This window comes from Nymphaea colorata, chromosome 2 (genome assembly GCF_008831285.2).
Source record: "Nymphaea colorata isolate Beijing-Zhang1983 chromosome 2, ASM883128v2, whole genome shotgun sequence".
In the NCBI taxonomy this organism is placed as follows: Eukaryota; Viridiplantae; Streptophyta; class Magnoliopsida; order Nymphaeales; family Nymphaeaceae; genus Nymphaea; species Nymphaea colorata.
In genome coordinates, this window is record NC_045139.1 from 17,892,844 (window position 1) to 17,914,598 (window position 21,755).

At 38.8% G+C, this 21,755-nt stretch overlaps 2 protein-coding genes across 2 annotated transcripts; one reads left to right on the forward strand and one right to left on the reverse strand.

Annotated features, from left to right (window-relative positions):
- Positions 1–4,332: 4,332 nt before the first annotated feature.
- LOC116247133 (BURP domain-containing protein 5-like) lies at positions 4,333–6,224 on the reverse strand. Its single transcript, XM_031619114.2, has 3 exons — positions 6,065–6,224; positions 5,483–5,597; positions 4,333–5,352 (listed from the first exon to the last, which is right to left on the reverse strand). The coding sequence occupies exons 1-3, from the start codon at positions 6,200–6,202 to the stop codon at positions 4,559–4,561; spliced, it is 1,047 nt and encodes a 348-aa protein (XP_031474974.1). The 5' UTR covers positions 6,203–6,224; the 3' UTR covers positions 4,333–4,558.
- Positions 6,225–14,576: 8,352 nt separating this feature from the next.
- On the forward strand, positions 14,577–21,234 carry LOC116247370 (polyamine oxidase 5-like). Its single transcript, XM_031619535.2, has 10 exons — positions 14,577–14,955; positions 15,513–15,628; positions 15,724–15,812; positions 15,932–16,045; positions 17,538–17,625; positions 17,720–17,805; positions 17,902–18,004; positions 18,388–18,485; positions 19,646–20,075; positions 20,770–21,234. Exons 1-10 carry the CDS (start codon positions 14,916–14,918, stop codon positions 21,079–21,081), a joined length of 1,476 nt encoding a protein of 491 aa, XP_031475395.1. The 5' UTR covers positions 14,577–14,915; the 3' UTR covers positions 21,082–21,234.
- The last annotated feature ends 521 nt before the right edge of the window (positions 21,235–21,755 follow it).

Here is a 21,755-nt window from a genome sequence, read left to right on the forward strand (position 1 = left end):
TGAAAATAAAAATAACAACAGTGTGTGTGTAGAAAAAAAGGAAAATATGTGTTAAAGCCATTTTATTCATATACTATTAGTTTAAACATTTTTTATTTTTCTCTCAACCACCGGCACGAAAAGGATCATGGTTGATATTGTTTTTTATCCGTCTAGCATATAAATATCTAGAATGTGCAGCTTCCTTTCTTTTTAGACCTTGTCTTTCCCATTTAAGAAATCACCTGTCGGCAAAAAGGCTTGGAGGGACTTGGGCTTATCTACATGCTGCGGCTGGTCGCACCTATACGCTGCGAATGAATGGGAAACGCAATCAGAGAAATCCTTGAATGTCAAAGGCTTTTCAACCTTGCGGCCACCACTGTGGACCTAAGCACCCAACCCACAGAGCTCAACACTGAAACCATTGCTAGCTATGCAATAATATGCGACTTTTTGATGTACCATTTTTTTTGTCCGTAAATGGCTGCTCAAGGGAAAAATTATCTACCATTTTAATGCCTCCCATTTAGTAGGCAAAATTCTTGGGCGACCCTTTCTCCGATCTTGCATTAAGGGGAATGGCACACTTAGAATGTATTTGTTTAGAACAGGGACAGTGAGACCATGGGATGTTATTCACATCTTGAATTTTAACAAGGATAGTTTGGACGAGTGGAAGTTGCCTGAAGAGGGACCAAAGCCTTCCCTCCTTGCCACACTTAGTATGTGGGTGAGCCTACGATACACCCATGAACAAAATCAAGCTTGCAAAAGTTTATAATCAAATGAGAGTAACACACACACAATCGAACTAACAATATGCATGCTGTTAATATGCCCACCAACCTGATCAGCTATACTGAGTTCACTGGGGCAAATTTACTTAGATACTTTACTTGAAAGATATATGAATTGTGATCTTCATGTCTTTGATCCATGGATCTAGGAGTGAGAAACCAAATATCAAGTCCGCAGTTTGTTAGAAGAATGAATTCAAAGAGAATCCACGCACATACCATGCCCTAGTTAAATCAAAGACATGGAGAGAATGAGAGTCCTCCCACTGACTTCCAATGGTTATGCTATGGAGTGAAGGGCATATAGAAGAAAGGCTACATTCACAATGTGGGTAATTAGCTCCACCTATCCGTCACATGACGAACCCTCAAGGGAAACGAGGATGCCATTTCTATGCGATTTGTCAAAGAAAAAGGTGTTCGAAAAGCCATGGACGGTGTGGCACAGCTGATGGGGTTAGCAACTGGTAGGCAGCCAAATCTTAGTGCTGTAAAAACCAACAAATTCTACGACCATGAGAAGGGGGAAAAAGGAAACAGCTCGAGTGCAACGGGTGAGGAAGAACAAGAGAGTAAAGAAATTGGCCATGGTAGCAGCTAGCTAGCTAGAGTGAAGGGCTTTGATAAGAGAGACGCATCTTACTTCCTTTCCCACTTTGCCGGTAGAGGGAGTACTGGTGGCCTCTTTATAAGAGGCCTTTTGAAAGCTAATGTACAAAAAAGGTAGCGCTTATTAAAAGGAAAGCAGACCCTGCCTCTGCCAATACATAGAGAAAGGAGAACCAGCCAATCTGTGGCCGATAATTGCACCAATCTTCTATTGGGCAGACGAAGGGTCTGCTTTCCAATAAGCGCTACTTCTTTTGTACACTAGCTTTCAAAAGGCTGTTCTAGGATCATGAGCTGACGTGTAGGAAAAATCTTTTCCGTAACTCTCTATACAATTATTTTGCAAGTTGTGGATTTGCCTTTTCTTTTTGAGCATGTGGTTAGATGAGATCTAAATCTTGACTCGATAAAAAAAAAAAAAGGAATTTGATCAATTGAAAGAGGCCTCGCCAAGAGTAAGTTGAGCCTCTTGGCAAAATAAGGTAAGAGTTTGCCTCAATTTATGATTAAGATCCCGATCTGACCTGCACGTAACCTTTTCAAAGATCGACGGGCGTCGACTGGATGGATTTTTCGAAATTAAGTCGAACTTCCTGAGAAATTTTCAGAAGCTAAATTTTTTAGAAAAATCAGCTGATTGAACTAAGGCCAACTAAAGCAAGTATTTTTGGGTGAGCAGGAGGATGAGTATTCATCCTACCGCCCACTAAAAAAGCCAATGAATTAAGGTCTACTAAAGTCTGTATTTTTGGGTGAGTGGGATGAGTTTTCCATCCTACAGCCCAACAAAGAAGCCGATTGTCTTTTTTGTTGAGTGATAGAATGATTTGAAAGCATGTATCATCAGTGCTATTCCTATGTATATATAAAGGCACAAACTTCCCATTTTAGTTCTGTAATATTGTATGTGTTCCTTTTTTATTTTCTTCTTTCTTAAGTGCAATTTTCTTGTTCAACTTTTATGTGGTTGTGATAAGCGTGCACAGGAATGTGCATGCAAAAAATATATGCCAACAAAAAAAAAAAAGAGGAGGATGGAGTATTTTAGAAATTTTTTTTGTAAGAAATGTATATTTTATATTTTCAACCTTTTTTCATAACCTCTTTTTATCCTTTTAAAAATATCATTTTTCAACTTTTTTGAGAAGCATTTTAGTCATTATAGACCCCGTGGACAATTTTTTGTTAAACTATTTTCGGGTTGTGATTATAGGGCTGCACCACGAGGTGAGCCAACTCGGGCTTGACTTGAACTCGCTCGACAAAACTCGCTCTTGCTCGACTTATTTATAAGCGAGTTGAGTTCGAGCTTAAAAAAAACTCGAAACGATAAACTAGTGGAGTTCGAGTTTCAGGAACTCGACCATTTACACTCGACTTAACTTGCAAACCAGTACTCTATATAATATTGCCAAAACCAGTTCACCGAGTTTACACGAGTTAACGGCTAAACAAATTAAATGGATCAAACAAGTTGAGTTCGAGCTCGAACTTGCAATAAGAAGCCAACTTGAGTTCGAGCCAAGCTCGGGCTCGACTCAACTAGTGTGCAGCCCTAGTTGTGATGGAAGTGAATATCCCTCTTCAAAGCATTATGTACATTAATGCTAACCCACAGTATGTGCGCATTTGTCCTTTATCCAATTCTGATTTATCCTCGTTTCTTCTCTATTGTACCTTTCCCTTTATAAGGAAATAATCAGAAACATACTCTAAATGGCAATAATAATAAAATACACCTAACTTTTTCATATTTTAGTAACATACTTAATTTATTTTATGTGGATCCGAGAAGAATCATAAGATTACTTTTTAAAGTTTAACTGTCTGGATCAGTAATTTTTACCATTATAAGCTCTAAAAATAGCACGAAATTAAAATACATATGCCTAGATTTACTAATACAATTAGGTCTTTCTTGAAGAACATTCTTAAATTAAGAGACAATTATCGTGTTATAATGTTATTATTTTAAAGATAATCCATAGATCAAGGTCAAAATCTTCTGTTGGCTCATTCACTGTCGCATACGAAAGTGGCTGGCAAACGCCAACTGAACCTAAGAAGAGAGGTGGACGGCAGAACGAATGGCTTAGGAATCGATATTAATAGAAAACTAATTTGTTTGAATAAAATATTTAATCCTGTATTGATATTATTGGATACAGATAAGAAAGCTAAGACAAATGAATGAACTTACACCTTGTTTTTATTAAAGGTGTTTTGGTATTCTGGTCAGTTTTACCTAAGCTCAGGTTTGCAAGAGCCTAATGTTAATTGGCAGATGATTGTATTTGATTAATGATGTAAAATTTTAAGGGCGTGTTTAGAAAAAGGAGTTTTGGAGGGTAAATTTTTTTTTACCAAAATAGCGCCAAGTTTTCTAAAAAATGAATCTATGTTGTGAAAACTTGGTTTTCGAAAGGGATCAAATAATCTGGTCCGTCCAGGCTATTCACAAAAAAATTGGGTTTTGGGTATTCATCCAAATTTTTAGAAAATGATTAAAACTTTTTTTTTTCAAAACTGAATTTTACAAAACAGTTTTTGTTCATTTAGGGTGTCATCCAAACACGTCCTAGGGGTGCATTTTGATAGCCTTGTGATTGAAATCGCTAGAATTTGAGAACCGTGAATTTCAGATCGGACCATTTCCATCTGTTCTTAAATCCAATATTTTCTCAATACAATACCAAAAAAAATGTACAATGAAGATATTTAATATGGAACTTAGTTTGTTGAACGAAATACAACATATGTTTTTTGTCCAAACACTTGGTTTGGGAAACAAACGACCTTAATGAGTCCATGATGTCCATCCACACATTTAATCCACACCTACGAGCTTCCAGTGAAGACAAGTTATGCGTTTCTTCCGAATCGCGTATTTTAAGCGTGTATTGGCCGACAAAATAAACGCTGATATATATTATGAAAAAAACAGTAAACTAAGAAAGGATTTGTCATCACATTTTAAACATGATACAAGTACTCTTGCTTTCATATAGAACCTTTCCCATCCCTGCTCTTTACATTCATTAAGAGAGATCACACGTTCATGGCATAGACACAAATTAATAAACCATGAAAAGATACACAGTAGAAGTACACGGCAGATTCCGGCCTTATTCTACGCAGAAACTAACCAACCATTAGAAGGTAAGTGGGCGTCATGGCGCAGAGTTTGCAACCCAAGCAAAGTGGCCATAAGAAAGGAAGTGGCACATGGGAGCTCCAGGCTTCACTCCCAATGTCTGGAAGGCAGCGTGCTTTGGGTTCCATGAAGAGGTCTCAGTGTGGCACACAGCCCCTGCATCAACTCTGCTCCCATCTTCCTCAGCCACCAAAGGCAAGACATAGGAACTGGTGTTCACGGTCTTGTGGCAGTAGAACACCGCATACGGATATCCCAATACGTGGCAGACTACTGAATCCTTATATGGGAACTCAGTTACACCCTTCTGGACGGTGTACACCCTGCCTTTGGCTGCTGTTCCTTTGTCGATTATTGACGTGGAAAGTAGTTTAACGTCGTTCGTTTTGAGTTGGGAGATGGCGAAATCGACCATGGACTCCAGGGACGTCGCGCAGTATCTACTCTCTCCCTCATTGGCTTCTAACTCACAGGTCTCCAGTGTTTCTTTCATGTCCCTCGCAGCTCTAGAAGTGGGCTCTATGGAGAAGTATTTCAGGATGCCGTCGAGCTTCGAGACAGAAAAGGGGAAGGCCTCAGCCGTTCTGCGCGGCAAGAAAGCGTGCCATTCGCGGCCTTCTCTTTCCTTCTTGACAAAGTCCAGCTTCTTGGTCTTGCTGCGGGGCTTCAGATTCTCTGGCAAGAAAAGAAATTCGGTGTCGTGCAGAGCCTTGAGCTCCTCCGGGGTTACGCCGAACCTCCATGCGACATATACCTTGCACTGATCCAGCACAGGGACGTATGCCTTCTTTTCAACACCGCCCGTCAAGTCTGGGTAGAAAAATATTTCCCAAACATAAATAGCATTCACAGGATTATGTAGAAATGATCAGTGTGGTCACGCAGAGACTTCTGCCTTTTACATCAGTTAAGAGTAATATTTCAACTTCTAATAAATCACCTTTAGGAAGAAAGGGCTGCAGATAATCTGGAATCGGAGTTCTGGGAAGCAATCTTTTCCAATAAGCCTCTGGACTCATCTCCCCACTGCTGCTGCTTCCGCGCGTGCCTCCAAGCTGCAAAAACAGGGCAAAAACAGTAAGAATCTCTTCATATCCCAACAAACATTCAAATTGGTCATCATGCCCTGCTAGTGAAGTCCATTCATTCAACTAATCACGGTCTGAGGAAGTGAATCCTCATGTTGAAAAAATAAAAATAAGACCAATAAAATGATGTAGCATGGTTTTTCACCATGGAAGAATATTTTCAACTTCATGACCTCAAAGCTACAACAACAAATTCGCAAAGTCCGATGGCAACTACACCGGAGTAGCACAATGAAGCCAGAGCCTGTGCGTGTGTAGCCTCCATGGCCAGAAACATGTAGCACTGGAAATTAATTATCTGCCATAACTTTGAAGCGGGAAAGGAAGAACATGTCCAGAAAAATGACGGTTAAAGACGTTCAGCCCAACCCCAGTATCTAAGTAGAGAAGATGATTGCTTCCCAAAATGAAAAGATGGCAGGAAATGTAGTTACCAGAACAATGGAGAGCAAGTAGAAAAGTGTCATGGCCATTGCGGCGGATGGAGAATGGAGGGATTGATGATATTGGATGAGAGAGGAGTGTGATCTCTGATCTTTCTCCAAGGGGTGGTGACTCCATTTATAGGCCATGAATCTCCACTTGAGGCCACCCACTAAAGTTTCAGCAGTGTTTTTGCCCAAGTTGGATCAGCATTTGAGTGTTCATCTTGGACTCTCGAACCAGTGCTGATTGATGTGCGACATTAAAAAAAATATGTTTTTTTCAATAATGATCAGTTGTTGGGAAACAAACAGATTAAGTTGTTCTTCATCTTTTTCTCATGCTGATTATTACATGGATGACGCACTTCCCTTCCTCCACTACTCGATAGGCCTTGCCGACCTTCCAGTGTTCGACACCCACGTCCACCACTCCAAAAATTTCTTCCCCGTTGGTGTTGCAAGAAGCTGAACTACACCAGCCAATATGAAGGCCCTTTTTTTATTATTACTTCAAATATTTTACAAGTTTTTCATATTTTACTTGGTTCTTTTATGTATTTAGCTTCTGTTAATTAATGTCATATTCTTCTGTTTTAGCTGAATGGATGAAATAGCAGCGCGGTGTATTGGGTGCTGTTTCCAATTTTTGCATCAATGTTCTCCATGCCAGGACTCGAGATTATTTTTTGTTATCTTCTTATATTTTACTTTTCCCCGATATGAAATTATATTGTATAGTGATAATTTTCGCTCATTCATGACCAATTCAGCCGATTGAATAGTTGAGTCGGTTTCTGGCCGCCAAATAGATTCATCTTAATTCGGACCGTTTCATCACATTGCACATAGCGGACTACTTCATTATGCCAGGAACAAGGTTCGGTCAACCTTTTTTTCGACCCGCGAATTAATCGGTCATGCTATAACTAAGTAAGCTTTTCCACTGCAAGGTTTTTTCAAATATCTTCCTCTAATTTTAGATGCATCCTTCCTCGATATAATGAAGTGGAAACCGACGAAAGAGATTGCGGCTTGCTGGCTCAGCAATTCAATAATGCATGTAACTTTCGAAAAAAATAGTAATAATAATAAAATAAAATTCCGACCTACCAAAGTACTGGTGTCGGCTCTGTCGATTTCCAATTGAGTCTGCCGCTTTACGTCTCTGTGTGAAGTACACAATAATACAACTTCATCCCACCTTCAATGTTTTTACCAGTCATAAATATCACCCTTCCTCGCCAAACAGGAAAAGGAAAAGAGTTTTCATTGGCCTTGGAGAAAACCCGCCACCCAAATGAGAATCGACAATCGCAGCTCCCTTATCTCCTTGCCTCCTGGCCCTTAGCCGTGATTAGGCTTGAGTGTGGGCTCTCTGATAAAAAATTTCAGCCCCATTCTTTTGGTGCATGAACATAGGGCCCATGGGGCTTGGAACTAGAAATTGACTACCAGTGTGCCCCGAACCCTCCGTTTCCGCTTCTGTCTTAGGTCGACGTTCGCTTTGCTTGATTTATTGTAGAATGCTTCACTTTTGAAACCACACCTATATGCACTCGAGAGCGCCTTATTTATATGTGCAATGTAATACGGCACAGTAAGTGACTGGGCACTGCACTACGGGAGATTAAGCCACATACAAACCATGAGGCACTTAGAAAGCAAATGGCAATTGTTCCACCCGCATGGGATTTCTTAAGAAGCAGAATTGGGAACAAACACAAAATGACCATGAGAAAGGAAGTGGCGAGGGGCAGGTGGGTTCTCCATGTAGCCTAAGCACTATAGAGCCCACTCTTTGAAACCAGTTGAAACTTGGGTGAACTTGGATCCAGTTATATAGGGTAGCTTCACGAGATTCTAGGGTTACTGTTCTATAGTCACTGTCAACTGAAATTTGTTAATCATATATTTAGTGTTTCATGAAAAAAAAAAATTTTGGTTCCGTACATGGAAATGTCAAATAGGTGTCCCTGGCTTGGTTTTCGTAGTGCCAGCACAGTGACATGGTTTAGGTTCGTGTCCGTGTGCTAAACAGGCCCTGGCAACCAGTGGAACAATGTCTCGTTTGGTGTTGATAGCCTTGTGGCAGTAGAACACTGCATAAGGATTTGACTTAATGTGGCACACTACTGCATGTGCGGAGGCTAGGCAAGCTAATTCAACCACACCAGGCTGAACTGTGCACACTACTGCATGTGGGGAGGCTAGCTGATTCAACCACACCACGCTCTTCTTTCTTCCCTGTTTACAAAGGAGTAGGTGAGCAACCGCACATCATTTGTTTTGAGAACTGTCACAAAGAACGCATTTTATTCTAAAAAATGCGAGAAAAACATTGAAAATGAGTCGGCCGTTAAAAACTGGAAACAAACACGCTTTATTCGCTTTTTGGACGTGTTGAAAGAGGTTGTGCAGATTTGACAACAGAATGTGGTTCAATGCTTGAAGAGGTTGGACAGATGCTCCCTTCTTGAGCACCTGCTGAGTTTCTAGAGATTGAACGTTGAGTTTCTGGGCTGCTTTTTCTTTATGATCTTTATTAAAGAACAGAAGATTACTAGAAAATTTAAGATGCAGGAACAAGTCCTGGACTTTTTAAGTGGAAACCACATGCTTGGTTTAGATTCAAGGGGAATCCTCTTAGCCCGATGCGAAATGTGTATTAAGTCATATGAGTTGGCACAATGTTTATGATCAAACTCATGCACGAGACAGGATTGAGTCACTTTGGTCTTGTTCAGGACTAAGTTTAACTCTGTCAAAATCAGTTCCAGGTCCTAACAAAATATGGTGCCTCGTAAAGTTGGAGTTGGTGGAATGTTACTTGCAAAATTATGTAAATTCGGAAGCTCATTTCCGGTCTCGTCCAATGGCCGGAATGACACTAGAGTTACTTATAATAAGATTGAGGTAGCTATGGTATCCAAAGAGGAGCAAGCACATGCGTACAGATCCTCAACTTTGAATTGTTCTGAAGTATACCCAGTCAAAATATTAATGTTAAAATTATCAAGTTTATTAACAATTAATTAATGTATTTCTACATAAAGTTTGATAAAAAAAAAATCAGAGCATTTGTTCATATTTTTTGTGGCCATCCTTTGCAGGTACTTGCAAAATCCGATGTTATACATGATGTGCATGGCTTGGGGAAAGAAGCTGCAATACAGCTTAAAACCCTTATGGCTGACCGTGTTAAGGCCTTCAATTTGTTCTGATTTTCTGTTTTCTTCGTGGAGGTTTTTTTTGGGTCATAATTGCACATGTCGTCTGTTTCTGGTATGTGAGTTTCTTCTTACAGTTGTTCCTTATGAACTGGCTGCTCATGGAGCCTTTGTTATAGATACTATGAGTAGTGTTGTTCTAACAGAAATCCTTGAAATATTAATACAATCTGTTGCTTTTTGCAGGTAAACATGCTCCTTCTCCCGCTTGAGCCGATGCTAACTTCAGATGTAGCATTGGTGATTGATACTGTTTCAGATGAAACAGAGAATATGATTGAATATGCTTCAAACCGTGGTAAAAAATTATGTCAAAAATATCATTTACGAATCCAGGAAGCTTGCCAATCTTTCCAACCTATTATTTCACCATTCCTATACTTTGTGAGGAACTTCATGCCATGTTGATGAGGCTGGCATAGTCTGGAAACCTTCACGCAGGGAATCTCCACAAGGTAATTGCATCCATCCTATAGTTCCGATTTCTTTTATACTGATATAGGCTTGCCTTGTTTAGATTATTAGTTGGTGGTCCATAACTTTTTGTCATCTTGTCCAAGTATGGCACTGGCTTTATTTTGTTACACGTTCTCTTAAGTTGTTTTTACTGCAACTCACTCTACCCCGTGGTCTTCAAGCCATTTACACAGTTGATCCACTTTGTATTTCTCTTTCTTTCTGTACACTCCAAGCCTGCATGTTTTTCGAAGGGACCGTATGTCTATTGAAAAACTTCTTCCTCACTTAATTTAACTGCTTATTCTAATGTTTATTTGAGTGGTCGGGGGAAGGAGGTGCATTGAAATGACCGACATTAGCAGTTTATGTATCTTTTTAGGTGAATCCCTTGTTTCATGAAGGTACAGTTAATGGTCACATTTGTATATCAGTCCACCTATCTGTGAAAAGATGGAGACTCCTTGCTGTGCCCATAAAAAATTCTTCTACTTTAATAATCTTTGAATATTTGCTTTTTCTTTTGCAAAAATTACTGCTCTCAAAGTACATAACCAGTCAAATTGCTGTTAGCCAAACCTGTAACATCTATCCAACATGAAGTTCTGGACAAGGAAAAAAAATAAAAACTTCTAATCCTTCTATCCATATTTGCTTTCATCATAGTTTTGAACGTTTGTGCTATTTTTTCCGTCGGGGTCCTATTTTCATGTTGATCTTTCTTTTCTTGGAAGCATCTTCACTTTCTTGAATAGCATAAAGAGGAACAAAAGTGCATTTAAAAATGCAGTTTTAATTTCTTGGGAGGGAGAAGCAGTTAATTAAACAGTTTCATGTTATATCAATTAATTAATTACGCACTTTTATTTTAAAACCTTTTTTGGAAAAGTTTCAGAAGTGCATTTAAAGAATCGATTCATAATAATAAAAAGCACACATAATCTTTTTGTATTCTTGAACAAAGACGCTCAGGTAATCATTAATAGAAAAGCAATCATTTTGCATAAAAAGGACCAAAATTTGTAAGCTCATTTATTTGTACTAGTTTTTCAATAATATTATGCGTGATTAATTATATTTAAATAACTTTGTTTCTCAATATATCAAAATAATGACGTGATATTTTTTGTTCATGTTAAACAGATTTTCAAGGGACTGAATTTAACTGATTTAACAATTGATTCTTATGAACCTTTTTTTCTTAACAATAAAAAGATTTTGGTTTATATTCTTAACAATACAAGAGGGTTAGGTGTATTCTTTTTTGTGTGAATTTTTAGATACATTTTTATAAATTACCCCTGCTATTTTAAGTGAGTAAGATGAAGTGAGGACGCATTATAAACATGGATTTGCCTTCTTTTTATGAGGTTTGAATTGCGGAATTGCAGAATTAAAATTCTTATTTCATTCCACAATTCTTTATTGAATTTGACGATACTTGAATTGCCTCATCAAAGTAATGAAAAAGGCTTCGGGTCCAAGCCGGATGCAAGTATTGTTAAATCCAGTTAATTCGGTGCTCGCTAATCAGATGCCAATTAAATTAGGTCATCTAAAAAGAAACGTATACTAAAAGATCCAACTAATCATCCTACAATTAAGATTAATAGATATTCGTTAGATATCAGACGAGCAAGAATATCATAATCTAAACCCGGATATGACTACAATTGTCCTTCCAAAATTAGAATAATAAATCGAAAATACGTAGCGGTGCCAATTGTTCATGCATGGACCCTGCTACTTGCAGTGTGATAAAAGCTGGACCATCCAAGCATATGAATTGTGATTTCTGAACCACATAAACATGCCCATTGGTGCATGCATCTACATCAATTAATTAAGACTATTGGATGGCTTAGCATCTACACATGTAAGCAATTGGGTCAGTACCAGTAACAGACATGATCAAGCTTTGAGTGGTCGGTTTCGCATTTGATTAGGTAACCAAAAAAAGTAGAACATCAACTTTATATTGTGAAGCATTTATGGTCCCAATAGGATATCAAAGCTGAGACTAGACGATGATGGCTGGACCACCTAGTGGCTGTTGCACATGCACGCTTGTGTAGGCGATTGCCCATACAGACCCACACAAATTATTTGTATACATATCAACTTTATATATATACATATGCCCCTTAGCTAGAAATTTCTAGCTTGGCTAGTGGTTGGATTTCAAACTATCTTTTCTGGAACATATTCTATCATAATGGGATTCTCCAACTAAGTCTATACTCTATCGTGCATGCATTTGCTCGCTTAGCTCCTGATTCCCCTACAGCAGACCATCTTCAACAGCATGATCAATAGCGATGTAAATGCTTCAGACTCATGAGGGAGGATCCAAGATTTGCCTAATTTGATTAAATTGGATTTTATGTAGTCTGAATCGGATTTAAACTCGAGTTTGGACTCTACCTTTTAGAAACATAATAAGGTTGGATCCTTATCAAAGCACAGTTATTTGCTATCCCTCTCCCAGTGGGGCTATGGAAGAAGCATATGCCGATCCCTGTTCCTTGTTTGAATTCCTTGTCAATTTCGCGTCCTCGAGTTATTTGCTTAAAACACGTTCATGCAGACCCCTTCATTTTTCCTTTTCCGCTTGAATTTGTCCTTCGTTGTAAGTTGCCAACGTGAGCTCCATTATTGGTTCCATCGACCCCACTTGTTTCATCTTCAAAGGATGAGACAAACATGTCACCGAGACTTTTAATCGCAAGGACCCACTTAGGCACTAGCGCGCTTCTAGTGTTAAAAAGGACATGTATACATGAAAATATAATCGAGAAATGATCATCTCAACATGCAGTGATGCATTCATGGCTGGGATTTGGATCTAAATCTGAAGGAGATCCAACGGCTGAGAGAAGCCCCACCCAACTAATTCCATACTCCTCAATCATTCGATTCACAAGTGAGAGGCGCCGATCCAAATCTGGTTTCGGTGGCACCACGTGGCCAACCGTGTGACAGCAAGGCCAGCATGTTCGCAGGGATGGCGCCAACTGTCATAACAAAATAACTAAATGTCAGCTCCGGTTCATCAAGATCCAAATAATTACGAAACTGAATTTGGTTTTGAAGAAATGAAAACTATATCCGACCCGATTGCGCCAGTTTCTTTTATGTATTGAGCGCCAAGCAGACCAAGTACTTGGCCTCGATCTGGATCTATAATCCAAGCACATCGGGTCATGTCAGTCTCTTCAGCTTGATCTAAAGCCAGACCCGCATCAAAACATCTTCTGGATCCGGCGAGGGGACAAGCAGGTGGGGTCCGGGTCACGGGTCGCTTGGCATGGTTCGTTAGAAGTAATAATTGCCTTCACCAATCAGGCAATCACCTCGGCACAATGGAATGGACTCTCGGTTGGTTGGCAAGCAAGTCCCCGTGCAATGCATCTCCGTTCCACATGTACTGGACACAAGAACACATGGAGCACCGCGTTCCTACTGTTCCCGACGGTCCCGAAAAGCATGTTCTCAGCGATCTAGGGTTTTTCCTTTTTACCTTCTGTCAGTAATGTGAAAAAAAAAAAAGCCAACGAGGAAGCCACTTGCAATATGGCATTCTCTAGAAGAGCTCTTTAAAATCAGCCGAGACCCAAGTGGCACATCTTGGACTTATTCCCCATTAATAAGATTTTCTCCTCTAGTCTAGAAACAATTCTTTTATAATTAATTGGTATATTTTTTTTCAGAGAAATAGATATGATTCCACTTGCGTATATTTTTGATAATGAAGAAAAAACCAAGATAATTGATGTTTTCAGCAATTATTTTGCATAGAACATTTCAACTTTGAAAAGGAGTCTTATGTTTTACCTTTTAATGAGCAGGGGAATGGAGGTCCCTTTGGTCCATGAAAGAGCCTGTCCTTTCTAAGGTAATCTCACATGGTGTAGGTCCTACCTAATTATATAAATTTTTTCTTTTCTTTGTTAATGAAGATTATTATCTATACGGGATCTGATGAGAAATGCATAACAAACTGCTAGAACGTACTGTTTGAAAGGTTCATGCATTCAGCATGATCGTCGGTTTCTAAGTTTATTTTTCTCTTCTAACGTTACTGAGATAGTGAACATCAGGGAGAAGAATCTACCACAATAACAGTTTTTCAAGTAAAACTTGGAAAATAAACATTATGTTTCAGACATAAATATTTAACATGGATGCTCGTGTAGACGCGTGTGTGCGCGTTTCTCTCCACATGCGTGCCATGGTAATGAATATCTTGTATTTTTTTTTTAATGGATGATTTTGATGTGATGTTTTTCATAACTTTGCCCTTTTCCTGTTTGGTAGATCCTGTATAATTTGTTTTCTTGTGCTTTTCGTTTTCTTTGTACGGATTATGTACATTGTAAATATATTAATTTACCTTGGAAAGCGAATGCAAATTGTTGTGCTAAAGGAGTTATTAAACCATCGCATCTGAAATATGATGTCTCAACACATTAAAATAAAAATCACATTTCAAGGAACAAATGCAGCATCGAAAATCACAGTTTAGACGTTATATATATATATATATAAAGTGTACCGAGTTATGCACTTTTAAAGTTGTTACTATTGATGCATTCAAGAGGAGGGAGACTTATTTGAGGCCATTATGATCCACAGATGTAACTTTTCGAAGCAAAAAAGTTTGTTAACATTATCCTAGATAACAACAAAAGAGAGAGAAATCAAAGAGGGATAGAGAGAGAGAGAGGTTCTGTTCTTAGGGGGTGCTTCTTTTTTGGTCGGTGGGGGCTGATTGGACACGTCAGCATCTCCCGATGGTTTTGCGTCGTTCGCTCCTATAAATGTCGACTTTCCCTCCTCCCCATCCCGCGTTCTTTCTTCTCTCCGCCTCGTCCTTCTTTCTTCTTCTTCTTCTTCTTTTTATTTGGATCGCTGATCCCAACAATCATGCTCTGAAAGTTTTCCCGTTCCTCCTTGCCTTCATCTGAATGGTTGGTCGGGCTTCTTACGTTGGTTCCATTGGCTTTTCACGTATGAGCTGGTTTGTCAAGCTAGGCCAGTTATCGAAATCGAACCACTTCGTTACGTGCCTCTTGATTTTTATACTTCATTATTCCCCTCAATCCAGTCGTAGTCTGTTCGATTCCGAGATACCCAACAAGCCTAAATCGTAGGCTGTGGGCTTCTCTCTTGCGGCAATGGAGATGAAGAATCAGCATCGCTCTGATTTCGGGATGGGTATGTTGATTCTGCCCCTCTTGGACCTTTTCTTTCATTTAGACAGACATGTTGATCTTACCGGTGGTTCTAAAAGATCCTGATTTCAATGAGGCTATATTGATGTTTCACAAGGGGTCAATTGTGAGTTAAGCGAGCGACGGGAAATCTGTAAATTCTGATTTCTGTTTGAGGGGTAACCATATGTTTCCTTCATGACCCTCTTAAAGATTGAACGAGAGGGGAAAGGAAAAGATTCTTTTGTAAGATCTCGGTATGTTTCCCTTGTTATTATACACGCCTTCAGTTTGAAGCAATTCTTCTTTTCGCTTTTTTTTTTTCCTCCCGATAAAGAAGTTGTTCAAGGATCTTCAGATTTCTCCGTAAATTTTTATGAGACGGACTGGTGTTGAATTGGCTAAGTTTGCATATTGTTGGTCGATAGAAAGGCGTTTTGCTCAGTCTGAGTTATATCTTGAATATGGGACAGAGTAACCATGTCAGTTTTCTGTTTTTCCCCCGAACACCAGTATACTTATGCGAACGGAATTTCTCCTCATGATCAAAACTACATTCAGGTCAAAGCTCGTTATGCATTGAGAGGCAGCATATTTTCCCACCATCAGTGATTGTGATTGGGGGTGGGATCTCTGGCGTTGCAGCAGCTCGCGCCCTTCATAACGCATCATTTAAGGTATATCGAAAGATCTAGATTGTTTCTGGTCTTCCTTTGAATGAATTGATAAGGTTGTACATGTGACTGACACCCTGTGATCTCACAATATTCAGGTTGTGCTGTTAGAATCACGAGACAGACTCGGCGGACGCATATTTACGGACTACTCTTTTGGATTCCCCGTGGACATGGGAGCATCTTGGTAAAATTTATGTTTTTCATCATATGGGTTCTTGTTAGTGGTTCTCCTTTTCTGATGGTATGGGCTTTTTGGGTTATCTTTCTTACAGAATCCATCCCTTTTATCTGCTGCTCTTACAGGTTACATGGCGTCTGCAACGAAAATCCGTTGGCTCCACTAATTAGAAGGCTTGGTCTCACTCTTTACCGGACTAGTGGTGACAACTCGGTGATTTACGACCATGACCTACAGAGGTTTTCTTCTTTGTTTTTTTTTCTTCTTTTTTTTTTCAGGATTGTTAGTTGCTATCCGATTTCTAGCATTACTAGTGTCGCTCTGTATTTTTATTTTCCACGGAATATATTTGCATGATAATCTTGTATTGGTTTGATGACAGCATCAACTGGTTTATAATCTTAGATCTTCTTTTGACTGCAAGAAAAGTTACATATATGTCATGGACACTCACAAAGCTACATATAACTACTTATATTTAACGGTTCTGATGGATATGAGAAAGTGAAACCTCTTGGAGTTCATCCTTCATCATTTCAAAACTTGTAGAGTTTCAGTTAATTGCAAAAAACACTAGAGCACTTTTGGCGTTTGTACATAGGGGCTAGAAGTGTAGGGAAATTTTCAGCTTCAGAAAGGTTCATAATTTTTCAAATGCATTATTCAAATTTTGACTAATTGACAGAGATTTTTGTCTAGATGAACATGCACAAAAAGGTCGAGAAAAAAGTCTGAAGCCATCCATCCATGTAACATTTCTAGGCGGTTCCACATTCACCAGCATCTGGTGCAGGTGCGACACGGATGTTTGAGACCTCCTAAAAGAGTCCATGTTGCATGAACGGCTGGCTTTAGCTTACTTGCTAGTTTTAGCAGAAAGTTCCTGCTTCGACGAGTTGAGGTTTGAAGCAGGTATAGGAAAGCTATTTGACTGCATAACCTGGAACGACATGTCTTCTTTCCTCCTTTCTTCAGTTGCTTGGAAACCATTCCTGTCTTTTTTCCTTTTTTATAACAAAAAAAAATATTTTCTTACATTTAAGTTAGTTGCATTTTGTCAATGTCTCAATGTAAGGCTTGGATTAAAGGGGCTATGGTTGATTTCTTCGGAATGTTTGATTGAGACATCTATGAATTTGCGTTTTCATGCTTGTTTGAGTTGAAGGAATCACAAGACAATATAATGATTCATCAAAGGCATCTATGACATTTTGTTGGTTGTTTATTTTCTCTGCAGTTCCATATCTGCCTGCCCTACAGCCTTTGTTGTTTTTTGTCAATATATTTGATCAAGAGATTTATGAATTTTCTTTCCATGTGTTTTTTGGTGAACGTAGAAAAAGATAATATAAATTCATGAGAGGCATCTGTGGAACTTTGTCAAATTTTCCCATTGAACGTGACAAAGTTATAGGTTGTAGTTTTTCCATGTTTTAAGGTCCTTCAGGCTTATGATGTAAAGTAGTAACCAGACAACACTTTCCACTAGCAACTAAATAACTTCTCCTTTTACATATGGATCCTAATAATGTATTTCATGCAATTAGCGTTGTTGTATCACGTTATAGTTCTTTGTTGTGTCTGCATTCTTATGAACAAAGAACACTTTTAGCAAGATGATCTGTTTGTCTTTGAATAATATGATGTTCAAATCTTCAGTAACTTCTAGTATAAATGGCATCATTTGTTTTTGTGCTCAAGCCTCCAGTTCTTTTGTCCTTGTCTTCATAGCTGTGCGCTCTTTGATGTGGATGGTTGTCAAGTCCCTGAGGAAATAGTTGTAGGAGTTGGGGAACTACTTGAGAGAATTCTTAAAGAGGTGACATCATCACCTTTGTACCTCATACTGCTCTACTATTTTGAAATTTCTCCTCTTACTGATTTTTATTTGATAACCTATGTTGGTACCCCAGACAGAGAAAGTCAGAAGTGAAAACATAGAAGACATGTCTGTCCTCCAGGCTGTCTCAATTGTGCTGGACAGGAATCCAGAATTGAGGTAAATACAACCAAAATTTCTGTTAGTACTTTTCTCGGTTATAAGTTTCAGAAGAGTAATAGATCTTGTACCCCTAACTGATATTATGGATTCCAGACCAAAAGGGCTTGCACACAAAGTACTTCAATGGTATCTTTGCAGAATGGAAGCATGGTTTGCTGCTGACATGGACACCATATCACTGAAATGTTGGGATCAGGTATCTTTGCTTCACTTTTTGATATAATATTGCAAATGTTGAAGTGAAAATGATGTGCATGATTCATATAAATGATGCAAGTTTACTGGAGTCTGTGAAGAAATATTTTAAGTTTTCACATTTTAAAATTGAAGTTCCAAGTTCTGAAGTTAATGCTTCTACAAAGATAAAATCTTCACTTATTTGTTTGTATCCTTCAATAAAAAAACGATTCAGTCAATTATATGAATATTTTATACATTCATCTATTCAAGTCTGAGCAAATTAGTAGGTATTTCATATATTCAGTTATATGTATATATGATCTATCTATTAGTTGTACCTTTTGTTGTCTGCAAAATAACCATCAGTCTTTCGTCTTATGGTTATTTTTGAATATGTAGGAACATGTTCTCTCCGGTGGCCATGGGCTTATGGTGCAAGGATATGATCCAGTCATAAAAGCTCTTGCTGATGGACTTGATGTACGCCTGAATCACAGGTATTACCCAAATGCATCACTAGGTTGCTTCTGCTTTTGTGAAACTTCTAGTTGCATTAGTTTTAGAGGCACAAACATCCTTCATTTCTTCACAGCATGTTTCTTAATCAGCATGACTGCTTACTGCTAAAAATTTAATATTAGGGGTGTGTGCTTTTGGACACAGCTTCTTATGAGAATTTGCTGTAACTTGTAATGAAAAATCACATATTTTCATGTACTGTGGTGCTAGTCCATGAGAGGGGAATCTGAAAAATTCTATGTAGGTACTGCATCTAATACTCGTCTATATCTCAAAGATGAAAAGTTGCATGTTATACATGATCATGGCAGAAATGCCTAGAGATGATATCTTTTATTGCCAAACAGTATTTAATGTCAAATAGACAATTACACCCGGAAGCAAAAAGAGAACCTGGTAATGTGGAACTTAGTTTCTTATACTCTCTTTTTCTGTGTTAAGTTTTTATCCTTATTTTGAGTGTTTAAACAAAAAGTGCAAACAGCTAACCTTGCATCATGTTTGATTTTTTTATTTTTTTTTATTTTTTATTTTTTTTAAATGGAGAAACTAAGGTCTTAAGTCTTTTTAGGTGTACAAATAAGTGAACATAGATTCAAATGTGGTTTGGTCCTTTAGGGAAATAAGTGCAAAAGGAGTAAAAGGTTTGGAGTGAAGCATGCTAGGTCTGAAAAGTAGGCTAGCTATTATACGATGGTTAGATTTGCCTTCCATGTCGGCTCTAAACTTTACATTCAGGACCAAGTGAGATGTACCTAAATTTTGACCATCATCTACCACACTATCCTAGTCCATTCAGGACCAAGTGAGATGTACTTAAAGTTTCACCATCATCTACCAAAGTACCCATCAGGAGCTAGGATTACATGAAACCTCACATGCATCAAACATTGAAGATCTGAAAACAAATGTTACAGTAATTTTTTTCTAAAAAAATATGAAACAAGTTTGTGAATGTTTTGTATTCCTGATCTTTAGAAATATTATGATTTAGAACTGTGTTTAGAATTTTAGGTGTATCTATAACCTGGTTTGGAAAATTAAAATATTTTCTTTCCAGGAGATGCTTGAAGCTTGGTATAAACTCTATTGCGTGTACTGTGATATTGGTTTTGAACGTGATATTCTTGATGTTCAGGGTCACAAAAATTGTCCACGAACCTGACAGAGTTGTGGTCACAGTGGATGGCTGTAAAAAATTCTCAGCAGATGCGGCTGTAATTACTGTACCTATAGGGGTGTTGAAAGCAAACCTAATAGAGTTTGAGCCCCCATTACCTGAATGGAAAGGGACTGCGATCCGTGATATAGGCGTGGGTGATGAGAACAAAATTGCATTGCTCTTTGACAATGTTTTCTGGCCAAATGTGGAATTTCTAGGCCTGGTTGCGGGCACTTCATATGATTGCAGCTATTTCCTCAATCTCCACAAAGCAACGGGCCATCCAGTTCTTGTTTGCATGATGGCTGGGAGATGTGCCATCGATCTAGAGAAGTTGTCAGATGAGGAAGCAGTCAACTTTGCGATGGAGCAGCTCAAGAAAATGATGCCAGCAGCAGCAAGTCCGGTAAGATCTGTATCCTGTCATGCCTAATCATCTTTTGACAACCATGAGAGTAGTTGCCATTCGAATTGGAGGACTGGGAAACTTTTTAATGTTTCAACCTGGGTTTCTGGGGCATGTTTTCATAGCGTGTGCGGTCAATTTGCATTTATTCCCACTACTGCTAAACGAAGAAGCCAATGCCTGGTAGAATAGCTATATTCAAAATTTTCAAACTCAAGTCTCCGCGCGGAAGCGTTGAATTTCAAATGCAATTTCATCAGTACCCTCTCGTACAGTATTTTCCGAACGTCCTGTTTTCTGGGGTATTATGAAATGGAGTTCTTGACTCTGAGACAACATTTGGTTGCCTACTGCTAGTGGAATCTTAGCAACTATATCTTTAACACCGTAAATTTGCAATTCCATATTCTGGAGCTCTGAAAGACATGCTTTAGACGCAAAAATAATGACCAACAAGAGGATATCTTTTGATATCTCGGTTCTCCTTTTCGCAAAACCGAAAGTGCGGCACCACCACCATTTTGGAGAAAGTGCATTTTCATACCTGTGCGAGCAAAACCTGCTCTCATAGAAAGGTCTCCTAAACAGTCATGCTGCAGTGAGGAAACCTTGTATTATGCTGATTTTTAGACTGGCTGGTTCACTTTCCATTTTTCTCTATCAAGCAGACCCGCTAATGCTTGTGGTTTAACAGGTGAAGTACTTGGTCTCACGCTGGGGAAGTGACATCAATTCGCTTGGTTGTTACTGCTTCGATCTGATTGGGAAGCCTGTTGACCTGAGCGAGAAGATCCAGAGGCCTGTCGACAACCTCTTCTTTGCGGGGGAAGCAGCAAGCGTCGACCACTCAGGTTCAGTTCATGGGGCATTCACCACAGGGATATTGGCTGCGCAAGCTTGTCGACGGAGAATCTTTGAGCGCTATAGTATGTTCAACCTTCTGCATCCGACGGTCGGTGGGGCAGCTGATGAAGTATCAATTCCGCTTCAAATATCAAGGATGTGAAGTTTGTTCCATATGATGAAAACTCCATCATATGGGGAACGCTATTATCTGCGGTGGATGGACAGGCATTGTCATTCGCCCAAACATCGTTCATTGTTCAACTATACTGTAGTTTTGATTCTTTACTTTTGAGAAAGTTAAACTCTTTACTGACACTGCTTCAATCACCTTAAAGGGCCTAAAATGCTGCTGAATTACTTCTGCATTTTGAATGTTTTCATGGCAAGCTCGGTGGTGGATTCCGGCCAAGTTGCTCTCCTTTGGCCCTTGGGTCCAAGATCCTCCGCTGCCCTTCTTTTTGTTCACAAAGAAATCCTAATCTCCTTCAGATGTGATTTTTTGACCTCGTATTTTTTTATCCTAACAACCATTATTCTTAAAAATTTCGACTTTTGCACGAGTCATAATGTTTTCTTAGGGTGTGTTTGGATGCACCCAAAATTGTGGTTTGTTTGGATGGCAGAAAAATGGGTTTTCTGACACACCGTTTTCATTGGGAGTGAAAAAACTACCCCCACTCAGGTTATCTAAAACCAGCTTTGCCTGCTTACCCAAACATGAAAAAGATGTTTTTCAACAAAATTCATTTTTACAAAACCAAGTTTTCTAAATAATAATTTTTTTCAATCTGTCCTTCAAAGACTACCTTAAATCTTTTTTCTTGTTGAATGCGA

Excerpts from the sequence above, each read along its gene's own strand:
- LOC116247370 (XM_031619535.2), top strand. The coding sequence starts at position 14,916 with ATGGAGATGAAGAATCAGCATCGCTCTGATTTCGGGATGG. Across the intron at positions 17,806-17,901 it reads GACAGGAATCCAGAATTGAG|ACCAAAAGGGCTTGCACACA; the intron begins GTAAATACAACC and ends TATGGATTCCAG. Across the intron at positions 18,486-19,645 it reads GATGTACGCCTGAATCACAG|GGTCACAAAAATTGTCCACG; the intron begins GTATTACCCAAA and ends CTTGATGTTCAG.
- LOC116247133 (XM_031619114.2), bottom strand. The coding sequence starts at position 6,202 with ATGGCCTATAAATGGAGTCACCACCCCTTGGAGAAAGATCAGAGATCA. Across the intron at positions 5,598-6,064 it reads ACTTGCTCTCCATTGTTCTG|CTTGGAGGCACGCGCGGAAG; the intron begins GTAACTACATTT and ends CTGTTTTTGCAG. Across the intron at positions 5,353-5,482 it reads GCAGCCCTTTCTTCCTAAAG|ACTTGACGGGCGGTGTTGAA; the intron begins GTGATTTATTAG and ends TTTTCTACCCAG.